Source organism: Triturus cristatus, chromosome 3_1 (assembly GCF_964204655.1).
Source record: "Triturus cristatus chromosome 3_1, aTriCri1.1, whole genome shotgun sequence".
NCBI lineage: Eukaryota > Metazoa > Chordata > Amphibia > Caudata > Salamandridae > Triturus > Triturus cristatus.
This window is the reverse complement of record NC_140583.1, coordinates 360,280,415-360,293,295: the sequence shown is the minus strand read 5'-3', so window position 1 is coordinate 360,293,295 and position 12,881 is coordinate 360,280,415. Positions and strand designations below refer to the sequence as shown.

The following is a 12,881-nucleotide window of genomic DNA, read 5'->3' as shown; positions in this document are numbered from 1 at the left end:
CACATTTCTTTCTTGTTCCTACCCAAGATAGTCATGGTCTTAGTTACTTTTATGTGACTGCCATAGAAGACACCCATTTCCCTAAGGTCGCCATTCTTCTTCCTTCCCTGTCTAGGGGAGCTATACAGGGTGAGCCTGGATTACTTGAACGTTTCTGGGCCACCTACAGCATTAATAATTCAGACTTGCGATGGTCGACAAGACCTGTTGGGGTGTTGTCTGGACACTTTTTTGTCCAGTCTCGGATGATTGCAGCTGCTGTTGCCAGCATCTGTATTAGCTTAATGTTTACTTGACTGAGATGACATAGGAGTGAAATTTTTATGAGCTATACAAGTGGAAATATTTTGAGTCATTTTCTGACTGGCTCCATAAAATAATATAGGATGCAATCAGTTTCCTTTCTTGTTGCCAGAATATCAAATCTTCTGAAGGCATTTTCATAAAAGCACATAAAATCTGGCAGTGTTGTCTGGTTATCAGTAGGAATCACTGGTGGTGGTAGTGGGGAGATAAGAGAGTGGGGAAAGGCATGACTGCTTCTCGTTACACCACCAGAACACTGCAGTCATACACAACTCACTTTTGCATGAAGTGAATCTTAAAGTTGCCGAGTACTGGTCGTCATCTAATGCATGCTTTCATTTTGGACGTGGTGGCAGGTCTGGGCAAGTTCACACTTATGGCATTGGCAATCCGTATCATATGGTTATTGAGGTTCTAGTCCTGTGGTGGAGGAGGGGTCCTCTCAAGGGTTTGCTAAGGATCTAACCAAACAGATGGCTCTGTAGGGAAACTAGCAAAAACATTTGGCATATTATGAATATTTTTAAGCGGATCTATTGTCACTTGCATCATGGGTGGGGTATGGTGATATCTTGTAAGTGTCACACTGTCTGTCATAATGAACACTATCACTTGACCATTTCTCTTCCCACAAACATGGAAAGATCTGTGACAGGTGAACCAGCTTAAGTTGGGATGAGCAACCCTGCTCCTCTATGTCTTGGCATTTGATTTTCGCTTGGCTTGGACGATGCACCACTTGGATCATTTGTATCAGACTACTCCACTGGCTCCATCTTCAACATAATAGTAGGCAGCTTTAGCAATACCACAGATGTTGGGTATCCCTTTAATCATTTAGCACCCTTCATCCCTGGGAGGTGGTTATTGGAGAAGCTGTCATTTACTGGATTACTGTAGACAGGAGACCAGTCAGCTGAATGTTTGTTAGTCAGTTGCAAAGACTAAGTTATAAAGGGTTTTGGTTTAGTCAACAAGAGAGTGTCAATGTAAACTTAGCCATTTTTACTCAAGAAGATTGTGGGTGACAGATGAGTCCAAAGTCTTTCTCAGAGCTTTTATGAGTGGTGGAGGCCAATTCATCCTTCAATTATGCTTTCTTTGAAAGTCTCCAGATTAAGCTTGTTCGCTTCCGTTTCTTGCACTTAGGACAGATTCATCCCTATGCAAGGGGATATCAGCAGCGGTAGAGTTTAGTAGCCATGTCTGTAGTCTTTCCGTACAGTCACGAAGGGCTTTGGTAGACCTTTTCCTGCAATTGTTTCTGCTTATTATTTACAAATTTGGATAAAGGAAATAAAAGCACATTATGCGAGGCTCATTAGTCAAGACTCGTCTTGCCACAAGTCTCATTGTCTTTGAAGCATATTATTTTTGAAGATATTTCCATGTACAAATATATCTAATCCACAGGTTATAGTGGAAGAATGCAACACATAAAACCTAAGGGATGGTTTAAGTTGAAGTGTCTGAAGTGGAAAAATGACTTCTCTGAAGAAAGCGCGAAGCTCTAGCACTCACTATCCACACAAAATGCAGTAAAAAATCTGAGGTGATATGGCCTTTGGGAAGGGTGAGGTTCAGACCACTTCCCTTATTTGTTGTACCTCAAGACCTTTTCAATAAGGTGATTGTGCTACTCATGTTACACTGGTTTAGGCATATCAGGCTTATGATAATTTCATACTGCCACTGTAAAGTTACCATGGGTCTCCCACCTCGATAACAGGGAAAGCGTCAAGCATGTGAATCTATGAACAATCTAATGCTGGAGAATACTGTATTTCTCAAGCTGGAGCGGTTTGCCAAATAGGAGAAAATAATTGTGTCAAGCCCTATAGAAAGTCTATGAAATCATGGTCGTGCACAGTAAAAGGTCTGTTGCTCTCTTCCAGTACTTTGCTATTGCAAATAGATGAACCATTACAGATGATAATTGAAGACCACTGACTACCAAACGCAACAGGTAGAGCAACAATTGAAGTGACAGAACACTTAAAAGCTGTAAAGCATTGAGCGAAAATTAAGAGCAGAAAGTCTTCCACTTCAAGTGTTCATAGTCTGATGACAACCTATGGAACCAGGACAATGAGAGAAGCACACGTTGGACCACGGTATTATAAAAACTTCCGGCATCAACTAGTGTTTATTCTATTTAAATTTGAAGTTAGGCATTTTTGACTGCTGTAGATTATGGAAATATCTATAGTGGACGTTCAATAAATGTGAAACAATAACTTTAACTGGAAGCTGTTCAGGTGTCGTGACAGCACTAAATGTAATAGGTCCGAACCCTTTTCAGGGTATTTCTGACTCCAAGTAGATGCTCAGTGTGGCAGTGCCTGACGAACCGATCCTGCAAGCCTTGAGATTCTTCTAGATACTTGTTGATGAGGAAAGCGGGAGGGGGCAGATCATGTTCCATTCCAATGTGCAAAGGATCTCTTAGATTGCCATTAAACAGACTGACTAGCAAGAGGGAAATGTGTTCATGATTTGATCAGATTGAGGGAGGAATATCACACCACTGAAAAGACTGGCAATATCAGTCTACAAAAGAAACAATGGTGAAATGATTGCAGTACATACAGTAGTTTCAATGGAACAACAGCAGTTGCCACTGCTTGTTCAGTGTTTTCGGATTGTTACAGTCACAACTGGTTGATCAGTGTAAATGGGTTATATGACATCAATCCCTATAGCCCTGCAGAGTCAGATTTAGGAGTTATTTTAAGGTTCATTTTTTTACATCAATAAGGCTTTACACATGCTTTGCAGGCACTGAACGTAGAGTTTAGAACGCCTACACAAGCTAGTGAGACAAACTAACTGCTCAGACACTCCCAATGAAATTTTTAAAAAACATAACTCCATCCAGATGATTTCCAATTTGTGAATAAGGATCATCTGCCAAAATTTCACTTAAATAGATATATATGGGACCTTCCTGGCTGTTAATGGGGGTCTTACAACGAGGACTGTATAGGCTCCCTTTTAGTAGGGTGTCTTCATTATTTTAGTTCTGAATTCTAGGTAGCAGATAGGGTCACTAAAAGTATACACAGTATTCGTTTCACCAAGAGTGAGAGAACTGAGAATGTATCAACAGCAAAAGGAACAAGATTTTCTAAGATCCAATATTAGAAAAAGATCTAAAGAATGAGTGTTGAAAAAACTATCAATAATACATGTTTGAAACATCCCTTACCGTTCTCAACAATTTGGCATGAATGAGTGTTTTCGCTCATGTGTTTAGCCATAGTATCCATTCCGGAATCACCCATCAGGAAGTCACAATTAAGACAAACTGTTGTTACACCTCTGGGAAGAGAAAATTATTGCACTGTGAAAATTGCATAAACATTTTTTATTGAATAAAACAGGGCTTCATTAGAATTGAATTGGAGTAAAATTTCAGAAACCGATTATTAAAACTTAACTTTATGTCAAAATAATACAAGCAAAGTGTTTACCTGTAATTCTAGTGCTCCATCGTTGATTTCTTTAATGACTACATAAGCACTTTTAGATATAAATACATTAATAGTACTGGATTGAATATGCTACTTACCAGTATGCATCTGTTCTTGGCATGTAGGGCTGCTGACATTCATATCTGTGCATAGATCGCCGCCTAGTGTTGGGTCCGGATGTTTGCACGTTGTTGTCCTGGAAGAGTCTTCGAAGTATCACGAGATAGGTGACTCCTCCCCTGGACCACAGTGCGCATGGGCATCCTCTCCATCCTCAGATTGTTTTTCGCCATTGTGGCAGTGATGGAGTAGATACAGAAAGTGATGACCATGCTATATAGTAATTCTGAGAGCTGCAGCTGCTACAGGCGCCGGGGAGGAGGGTGGGCGATATGAATGTCAGCAGCCCTACATGCCAAGAACAGATGCATACTGGTAAGTAGCATATTCAGTTCGAGGCATGTGGGCTGCTGAATTCATATCTGTGCATAGAATACATAGCAGTACCTCCAATTAGCGGCGGCTACCAGTGCCAGCTGCAGCGGTCTGAAAAAGATTTTTGAGAACAGCCTGTCCTACAGCTGCCTGCTGTTTTGAGTGTACATCTACACAATAGTGTTTGGTAAATGTATGTATAGTGGACCATGTGGCTGCTCTACATATATCATGTAAAGGAATGTTTCCCAGGAAAGCCATGTTACGTGTTGAGTGGGCTCGTGGGGGAATCGTTAATGTGTGTTTAGCCTTTTGATAGCAAATTTGAATACATTTAACGATCCATCTGGCTATACCTGCTTTGGAGATGGCGTTGCCTTTGTGTTGTGGGGAAAAGGCAACGAAAAGTTGTTTTGTCTTCCTAAAGCTTTTGGTTCTGTCTATATAGTACATGAGGGCTCTTTTGACGTCTAGTGTATGGAGCATTCTTTCAGCGACATTTTGTGGATTCTGAAAGAAAACAGGCAGTTCAATCGTTTGATTTATGTGGAACTGCGGTATTACTTTAGGCATGCATTTGGGGTTGGTACGTAGTACGACCCTGTTGGCGTGAACCTGTATGAATGGCTCTTGAATGGTTAGTGCTTGGAGTTCACTAACTCTTCTCAACGAAGTGATTGCTACTAGAAAAGCCACTTTCCAGGTGAGGAATTGAATCTCATATGAGTGGAGAGGTTCGAAGGGTGGACCCATCAGTCGGGTGAGGACCAAGTTGAGGTTCCACACTGGCGCTGGTGGGTGTCTTGGGGGAATTACTCGTTTAAGTCCCTCCAAGAAGGCTTTGATGGCAGGCACTCTGAATAAAGAGAGGTGCTGCCTGTTTTGGAGCTAGGCTGCTATTGCGGTTAAATGGATACGTATTGAGTTGTATGCCAGATTGCATCGGTATAGGTGTAAGAGGTAACAGATTATGTTTTGAATGGATGCATCTAGCGGGTTAATGTCATTGTTATTGCAATAAATGACAAACCTCTTCCATTTGGCTGCATAGCAAGCTCTGGTAGTGGGTCTCCTAGCTTCCTTAATGATGTCCATACAGTCAGGTGGCAGGTTTAGGTAGCCAAACTCTAGGACTTCAGGAGCCAGATCGCCAGGTTCAGCTGTTGCGGATCTGGGTGCTGAATTTCTCCATGGTTCTGCGTCAAATGCGCGGGTGTGATCCGCAGCCTTTGATGCGGCACCACGGAAAGTTCCAGAAAGGTGGTGTACCATGGCTGGCGTGCCCATGTTGGAGCGACCAGGATGAGTGTCAGTGAGTGTTGTCGCAGTTTGCGTGCCACCAGCGGTATCAACGGCGCTGGGGGAAAAGCGTACGCAAATCTGCCGGACCAGTTCATCCATATCGCATTGCCCTGCGACTGTGGATGTGGGAACCTGGCGGCAAAGTTTTGGCATCTTGCGTTTTCGCTTGTGGCGAATAGGTCTATCTCTGGATGACCCCACTGTTGGAAGTACGGTTGGAGTACTGACGGGTGTAGCTCCCACTCGTGCATTTGGTGGCTGTGTCTGCTGAGCAGATCCGCCATCTGGTTGTCCTTGCCTGGGAGGTGTTCCGCCATGAGGAATATGTTCCTCTGAATGGCCCACTTCCACATGCTCTGAGCCAGATGAGACAACTGTGGAGAGTGCGTTCCTCCCTGCTTCTGTATGTAGTACATGGCAGTCATGTTGTCCGTCCGGATCAACACGACTTTGTTGCACAAGTGTACTTTGAATGCCTTCATGGCTAGGAAGATTGCCATCAGTTCCAGAACGTTGATGTGCATCTTCTTTTGTTGTATTGTCCATAGTCCCTGCACTGTGTAATGGAGTACATGAGCTCCCCATCCCTGGAGAGACGCGTCCGCTGTCAGTATTATTTGTGGAACAGGCTCGTGGAACGGTCGGCCCTTGCAAAGGTTTTGTGGATTCCACCAATGCAGAGAGTTGTATGCCCGACCGCTCACCAACACTAGGTCTTTTAATTGCCCGTGAGCCTGATTCCATTGACGTGCCAAGCACTCCTGAAGCGGGCGCATATGTAGTCTCGCGTGCGGGACTATGAAAATGCAGGAGGCCATCATGCCTATCAACTGCATGAACACTCGCGCAGGAAGGGAGTGTTGGGGTTTGAACTTAGAAATCAGCATTTGCATGCTGTTGATCCTCACTAAATTTGGCTGAGCTGTGGCTGCCAGAGTGTCTATGGTCGCACCTAGGTACTGTTGTACGTGTACGGGTTGGAGATGTGATTTTGGGTAATTTAGTGAGAATCCCAGACTGTGAAGAAGGTGAATGGTGTGGGACATGTGGCTGGCACATTGCTGGGCTGACTTTGCTTGAACAAGCCAGTCGTCCAGGTAAGGGTAGACGTGACTGTGTTGCCTCCGTAGATGTGCAGCCACAGTAGCTAGGCACTTTGTGAAAACTCTGGGTGCTGTTGTGACGCCGAAGGGAAGGACTTTGAATTGGTAGTGCTGCCCCTGAATAGTGAACCTGAGATATTTTCTGTGTGACGGGTGTATGGGTATGTGGAAATACGCATCTTTGAGGTCTAGCGTGGCTAGGAAGTCTCCCTGTCTGAGGAGCGGGAGAACCTGCTGTAGGGTGAGCATGTGAAAATGCTCTGAGAGAATGTAACGGTTGAGGGGTCTCAGGTCTAGGATAGGTCTGAGTGACCCGTCCTTTTTTGTTATTAAGAAGTACAGAGAGTACACCCCTGTTCCCTGTTGGTGGACGGGCACGACCTCTATTGTGCCTTTTTGCAGCACTTCCTGCTGTAATAACGCTAAGTGCTCTGAGGACATAGGACGGTGCTTTGGCGGTATGGTGGGTGGAGTGGAGGTTAATTCGAGACAGTAACCGTGTTGGATAACATCTTTGACCCACCTGTCCGTGGTGATGGTATTCCACGTGGACAGGAACCGCTGGAGCCTTCCCCCGACAGGTGTTATGTGGTCGGGGGGGAAGGGAGAGGGCGTCACTGTTTGTTCTTGGGGGAGGACCTGGTATTGCCGTAACCACGTCCTCTGCCTTTGGTGCTGGAGCCACGATATCCACCTCGGGTGTTTTTATCGTAGGAACTCTGTGTGCCCCCTTTATTGTAGGTTTGCTGTGCCCCCTGTCCTCTACCTGCACCTCTATTTCCGGGGCGACGAAAGGAGCCACTACGAAATGTCTGCGTTTGCAGAGCCCCCATTGACTTCGCAGTGTCCGTGTCTTTTTTTATCTTTTCTAAGGTGGTGTCAACCTCCAGTCCGAATAAGTAGTCGGGGTTGACCGGCTGATTGAGGATGTTATTTTGGACCTCAGGTTTGAATCCGGAGATTCGTAACCAGGCGTGGCGTCGTAGCATGACGCTGGTGTTTATTGCCCTTGCAGCAGTGTCTGCGGCATCCAGTGCACACTTGATGGATGCGTTTGTGAGAAGTTGTCCCTCCCTGATGAGGAGCTCCGCTGCCTCTTTGTACTCGTCTGGTAGGTGTTGGAGTAGGGTCTCTAACGTGTCATAGGGTGAGCGGTCGTAGCGAGCTAGGAGCGCCTGTGTATTGGCAATGCGCCATATGTTTGCTGCCTGGGCTGCAATCCTTTTGCCGGAGGTCTCTAGGACCTTGGACTCTTTGTCCGGGGGAGGAGCATCACCAGTCGTCTGCGAGTGTGCCCGTTTGCGAGCATTGGCAACTACGATGGAGTCCAGAGGCAACTGGCTTCTAATGTACGTGGGGTCCCGAGGTGCGGGTTTGTACTTTTCGATCCTGGGGTTTATTACCCGTGCCCTGGTGGTTTCTTTGAAAATGTCCTTTGCTGGCTTGAGGACACCTTTCAACATGGGCAGAGTCTTTACAGTCCTCTCGGAGGATGGGAAAGTGTCCACCAAGAAATCGTCCTCGATAGTGTCTGAATGGAGTTGCACTCCATGATTGGCTGCGGCACGTTCGATGAGGGCGTTGAATGCAGCAGTGTCCTCTGTGGGGGACGTTTTTGCGCCATAAAGTTGCGTGTCCTGTGTACCCAGAGCGGCACCTGGGTCTACAGGGTCATCCCAGACTTGATCAGGGTCTTGCTGGCCCTCAGGGTCCATGTCACCAGGGTAGGTGGTGTCGTCACCCATGTAGTCCTCCACTGCATCTGTGTCGGAGTGCGTCGGGGAGAACAACTGTGGATCTGTGTAAGAGGTGTGGATTTGTTCGTAGAGAACTGGTTCCGATTCCGCCAGAATTTTTTGCTTTAGCGGGATCCTATAAGAGTCCAAAGCCTGCCCGGAAGTGATCTTCCGCTTTCGGAGCATGAGCCTGCCGGTGTCGGCGTGGATGAAGTGGGACGGTGATGTCCCAGTAGGAGAGTGTTCAGTAGATGGGGACCTTGTCTGGGTAACACGTGTTCTGATCTCGAACATTTTCGGCGCCGTGGATGGTGGCAAACCAAAGGTGATATTGGCCGGTGCCGAAGGTGCCTTCTGTGCCTTTTTCGGTTCGGAGCCCGACGAGGTCTGGAGGGCTGCCTTTTCCCTGATGCGTTGCAAGGACGCTGCCACTTGTCGCACCTGGAACGCCGACGGTTCTTTGGCGCCGAGTGGTTCCGTAGAGGCAGGTGTGGACTTCTTCGAAGTCACCGGGTCATCGAGCCGAGGAGAGGTAGTAGCCGTCGACGGCGTCGATGAATGGACCGTAGTCGCTGCTTTCGAGGTGGATAGCGATGCAGTGGCCATTTTCACCTTGGTGGCCGGTGCCGATTGCTTCGGTGCCGGGGGCCGAGGCGCTTTGGCGGTACCGATGGCTTTTCTTTTCGGGTCGGCGCCGACATCGGCTGCAGCGAGATCGGTACCAAAGTCCCTTTTGGTGCGGTCGGAGCCGACGGGTTTGGCTGGCGTCGAAGGTGTGGTGGGCCTCGAGCCGACCAGTGTCAGTTTCACTTTCGGTTTCTGTTGAACCGGTGCGACGATTGGTTTCGGTTTCGTGGAAGGGAAACCAGTCTTTTTAGGTAATAATGGCTCTCGCTGTATGTCTGTGGCCGGGCCAGAGGGCGGGGCCGAAGAACTGCGGGATTGGTCTTGGGTAAGGCCCGAAGGCGATCCCTCGACCGGAGCCGTCGACTGACGCACTGGGATATCCTCCATTTGGACGGGTAGGCCCTGCTCCTCACCAGAGCTACCTTCTTCGGCCCCTAAGGCCTCATCGTAGTCTCCTACCTCATCGTCGGCTTCTTCCCTGTGAAAAAACTCTTCATCTACGTCTTCCGATCTGGAACCGTGTTCGGAAGCAGGGCTGGAGGGTATATTTTCCACGCTTTCGACATCTTCGTCCTCGGTGCTGAAGATGTTGGTCGGGGCCGGTGCCGCTTGCTGCGCTTCCAGTCGCGCGGCTCGTCGATTCCGGAGAGTCTTCTTGGATCTGAATCGGGCACAGGCCATGCTTCGATTCGTCATGATCCGGTGAGAGGCATTTGTTACACACCGGGTGGACGTCGATATGTGGGTATTTGGCGTGGCAAACAGGACACCGCTTGAATGGGGTCCTCGATTCCATCGTCGAAGTTCGGTCGATGGTCGGATTTAATGGATCCGAAAAGTTGTTAAAATCGCTAAACTAGCCTGTAAACTGTCGATACCGATCGGGAACAGTACCGACGAAAACTAGAGGCCTTTTGGCCTGAAAACTAAATTTTCCTAACTAGAGTCAAGATAAGCACATCCGAACCCAGTGGCGGAAAAAAACAATCTGAGGATGGAGAGGATGCCCATGCGCACTGTGGTCCAGGGGAGGAGTCACCTATCTCAGGATACTTCGAAGACTCTTCCAGGACAACAACGTGCAAACATCCGGACCCAACACTAGGCGGCGATCTATGCACAGATATGAATTCAGCAGCCCACATGCCTCGAACATAATTTTCACCAATAGTCCCACTCTACACTACTGAAAGTCTCATAAGGCTGCCTTCATTGGGCCATTATCCTATTCCATTTGTGTGGCAGGCTGACAAACACACTCCTTGTCTAAAGCTATGTGTCCTATAAGTAATACTGAAGATCAAGCTCCTCAGTTGATTCTAAATAGTGGCAATATACAAAGGGAAGTTCTGCAGGAGACTGCACGTGTCTCCAAAAAATCAAGTTAATACACAAAAAAGCATCATTTCCTGTTTCATTCTGGAATTAAATAGCTTGAGAAGGAATCTTGAATGCATTTGTTGGAAAAATCACTAACAAGAAAATATATGCAATTTACATAAGCCTAAGGAAAACCTAATTATCTGTAATGAAAGTTCTTGTAAAGAAATTCCTCTTTCCGTATGGTCACCCCTAAGTTTTTCGACTGTTGCTGAGGTTTTTCAACTCTGAGAATGCACTGAGGCCTGCTAACCAGCACCAGTGCCCAGACCCTAAAGTGTATGGCAAATTCACAATACCAAATTGGAAATGCTTAAATATCCTGCAAATCTCTAGTATGTGGTGCCCAGGGAATGTATGTAAATGGGGTACCCAAAGCCTTCCAGCACTGGTTGTGCAATCCTGGAGGTACCTTAAGTCAAACGAGTCCTCCAGTCTGCCTGTACACCTGTGCAAGTTTCCCCTCTGGCAGGCATACTGAGTTTCAAGACAGGGTGCAACATATGTCACAGGCAGGACATGTATTTTTCACATACTGACAGTAAACACGTGAGCTACTATTTTTGCTATGGAACGACTTGGTCGCCTAATTGATGAGTACACGATTACACGTTGACCCCTCAGAAGTGCCAACTCCTAAACGGTGTGACTAAAGTGGGCACTCTAAGCTATCAAACAACTTATTACATTAAGCCAGACCAGTATAACAATTCGAAATTAATGTAACTTGTTGCAGAGTGCAGCTTTCACAAAGCTGCCACTGCTGCCTTGTTTTTCGGGGACACATGGAATCTGTTCAGCAAGACAGCTTTTGCCCTCCTGGAAAGATGTGCAAGTGAATCTCAGGAAGGGCAACAATGAGAAATTGCAGGTCAGGAAGGTGTTATCTCCCTCCCGCATGACGTCATGTAGGTGTGAGCTCCAAAAGACAGGCTTCAAAGGAGAAGCAGCCTTCGAAGGGCAGATGTGTCATACTAGGGAAGAGAGCTGCCCCATTGCTTAGGCAGACAGACTGGCACGGGGAGCAAAGGGTGGGAGGGGGAGGGCTGACCAGTTGCCTAACCGGTTTCCCCAGGCACATGTAGCCCTGAGGTAGCCACACTCCAGGGATGGGCTAGGGAGGTCTGAACACCAAGAGAGAGGGGTCTTGCCATTGTGGGATTGGGCAGAATGGTGCAAACTGGGATAGCCAGATGCCACACTCCACAGGAAGGGGTCACCAGTTGAGAGGAAACCCCATAGCTCATTGGCTACCATCCACAACCTGCCCGAGGACATTTTCTGAGAAAAAAAAGGTCCTCTACTGGTACCCAGACCTCAGATCTCTACCAACTGAAAGAATGCCCTGTTGTACCAGGGGACCAGCAAAGAGGCTGCACGGAAGAGGACTGCACCTGCTGCAGCTGGTAGCTATAGTTGGAAGGGACTGCGCTTGCTGTGTCCTGCTCAAAGGAGAAGCTGTTTTCGGAGCCCAGCAAAGCCAAGAGACTCCAAGTGCCAGCTGACTGGCCTCCTGTCTGCACGACAGGGACAACGGCTGAAGAAGCCTGCTGGGGCAAGTTGGTACCCAAAAGTCTTCAAAACCACTACAACCGCCGCCGTATAGTACCAAGGACAAAGACCCGATGCACAGAATTGCACACAAATTCGATAAGCCCAGAAGTGCTGTCAGAGAGCTACTGGGACCCTAAAAAGTCAAGTTATCGGCCCAGGAAAGTTTGGACTGTGTCCGCAACACCAGGCAACTGGTAGTCCAGTGGAGACCGGACTTCAGCCAGACTGGAGAGGACTTTGTGGGACATCGACCCTTCAACCAGGACCCCCTCACCATCTTCATGGACAAAGGAATGCCCTCAGGAAGTCCCCCATCGACTGCATCGCATCCACAGCATCCTTGAGTATCTTCAGCATCATTCATTCCTTGGATCAGGACCACTCCCTACCAATCCATTGCAACATGGATAAAGTGCTTGGAAAATGCTCCTTCTGTTGAGGTAACTGTTTCTAAGGACCTGTCTGGTCCCCCGGACTACCTCCCTGCTAGAGTTGGTCATCCCAAGTCCATTCATTGCCACTTACTCAATAAGATTTTCAAGTGTCACATTCAAAACTGCCAAGGCTCGTTTGCGGTTTAGTGAAAATACTTTAGTTTATTAATACTTTTGTAAAATCCATATCTACGAAACCCTCTGTTTTATCTTTTTCGTACTAGTTTCTAAATTCTTACAAAAATGTAGTCTAGTTTTAGAAACTGGTATCGGATTTCTTGAGCGCCATATCAATTTCATCTTCAATTGTTTTGGTACAGTTTAAATGCTTTACACTAGATCCTCTGTGTAAGCAATACTGTTCAGTGCCACAGCTACACTGGGTTGACCAGAGGGTTTAAAAGACGAAACCTATAGGCCTATGGGGTTAGTAAGTGCATTTCATGGCGAGGTCGCACAGCCACACCATATAATACACCCCAATTCCACACAGTTCTCTTCCTGGGAAAACCTCATTAAAGTCGTATGCAC

At 47.0% G+C, this 12,881-nt stretch overlaps 1 protein-coding gene across 11 annotated transcripts in view; it reads right to left on the bottom strand.

Moving 5' to 3' along the window:
* The window catches only part of ZNF280D (zinc finger protein 280D), an 896,727-nt gene that overhangs the window by 336,644 nt on the left and 547,202 nt on the right, over positions 1 to 12,881 (bottom strand). For all 11 annotated transcript variants that reach the window (XM_085644120.1, XM_085644117.1, XM_085644119.1 and 8 more), the window contains one exon: positions 3,515 to 3,627. In XM_085644120.1, coding sequence (XP_085500246.1) covers positions 3,515 to 3,627 — 113 coding nt within the window. The remainder of the gene's footprint in view (positions 1 to 3,514; positions 3,628 to 12,881) is intronic.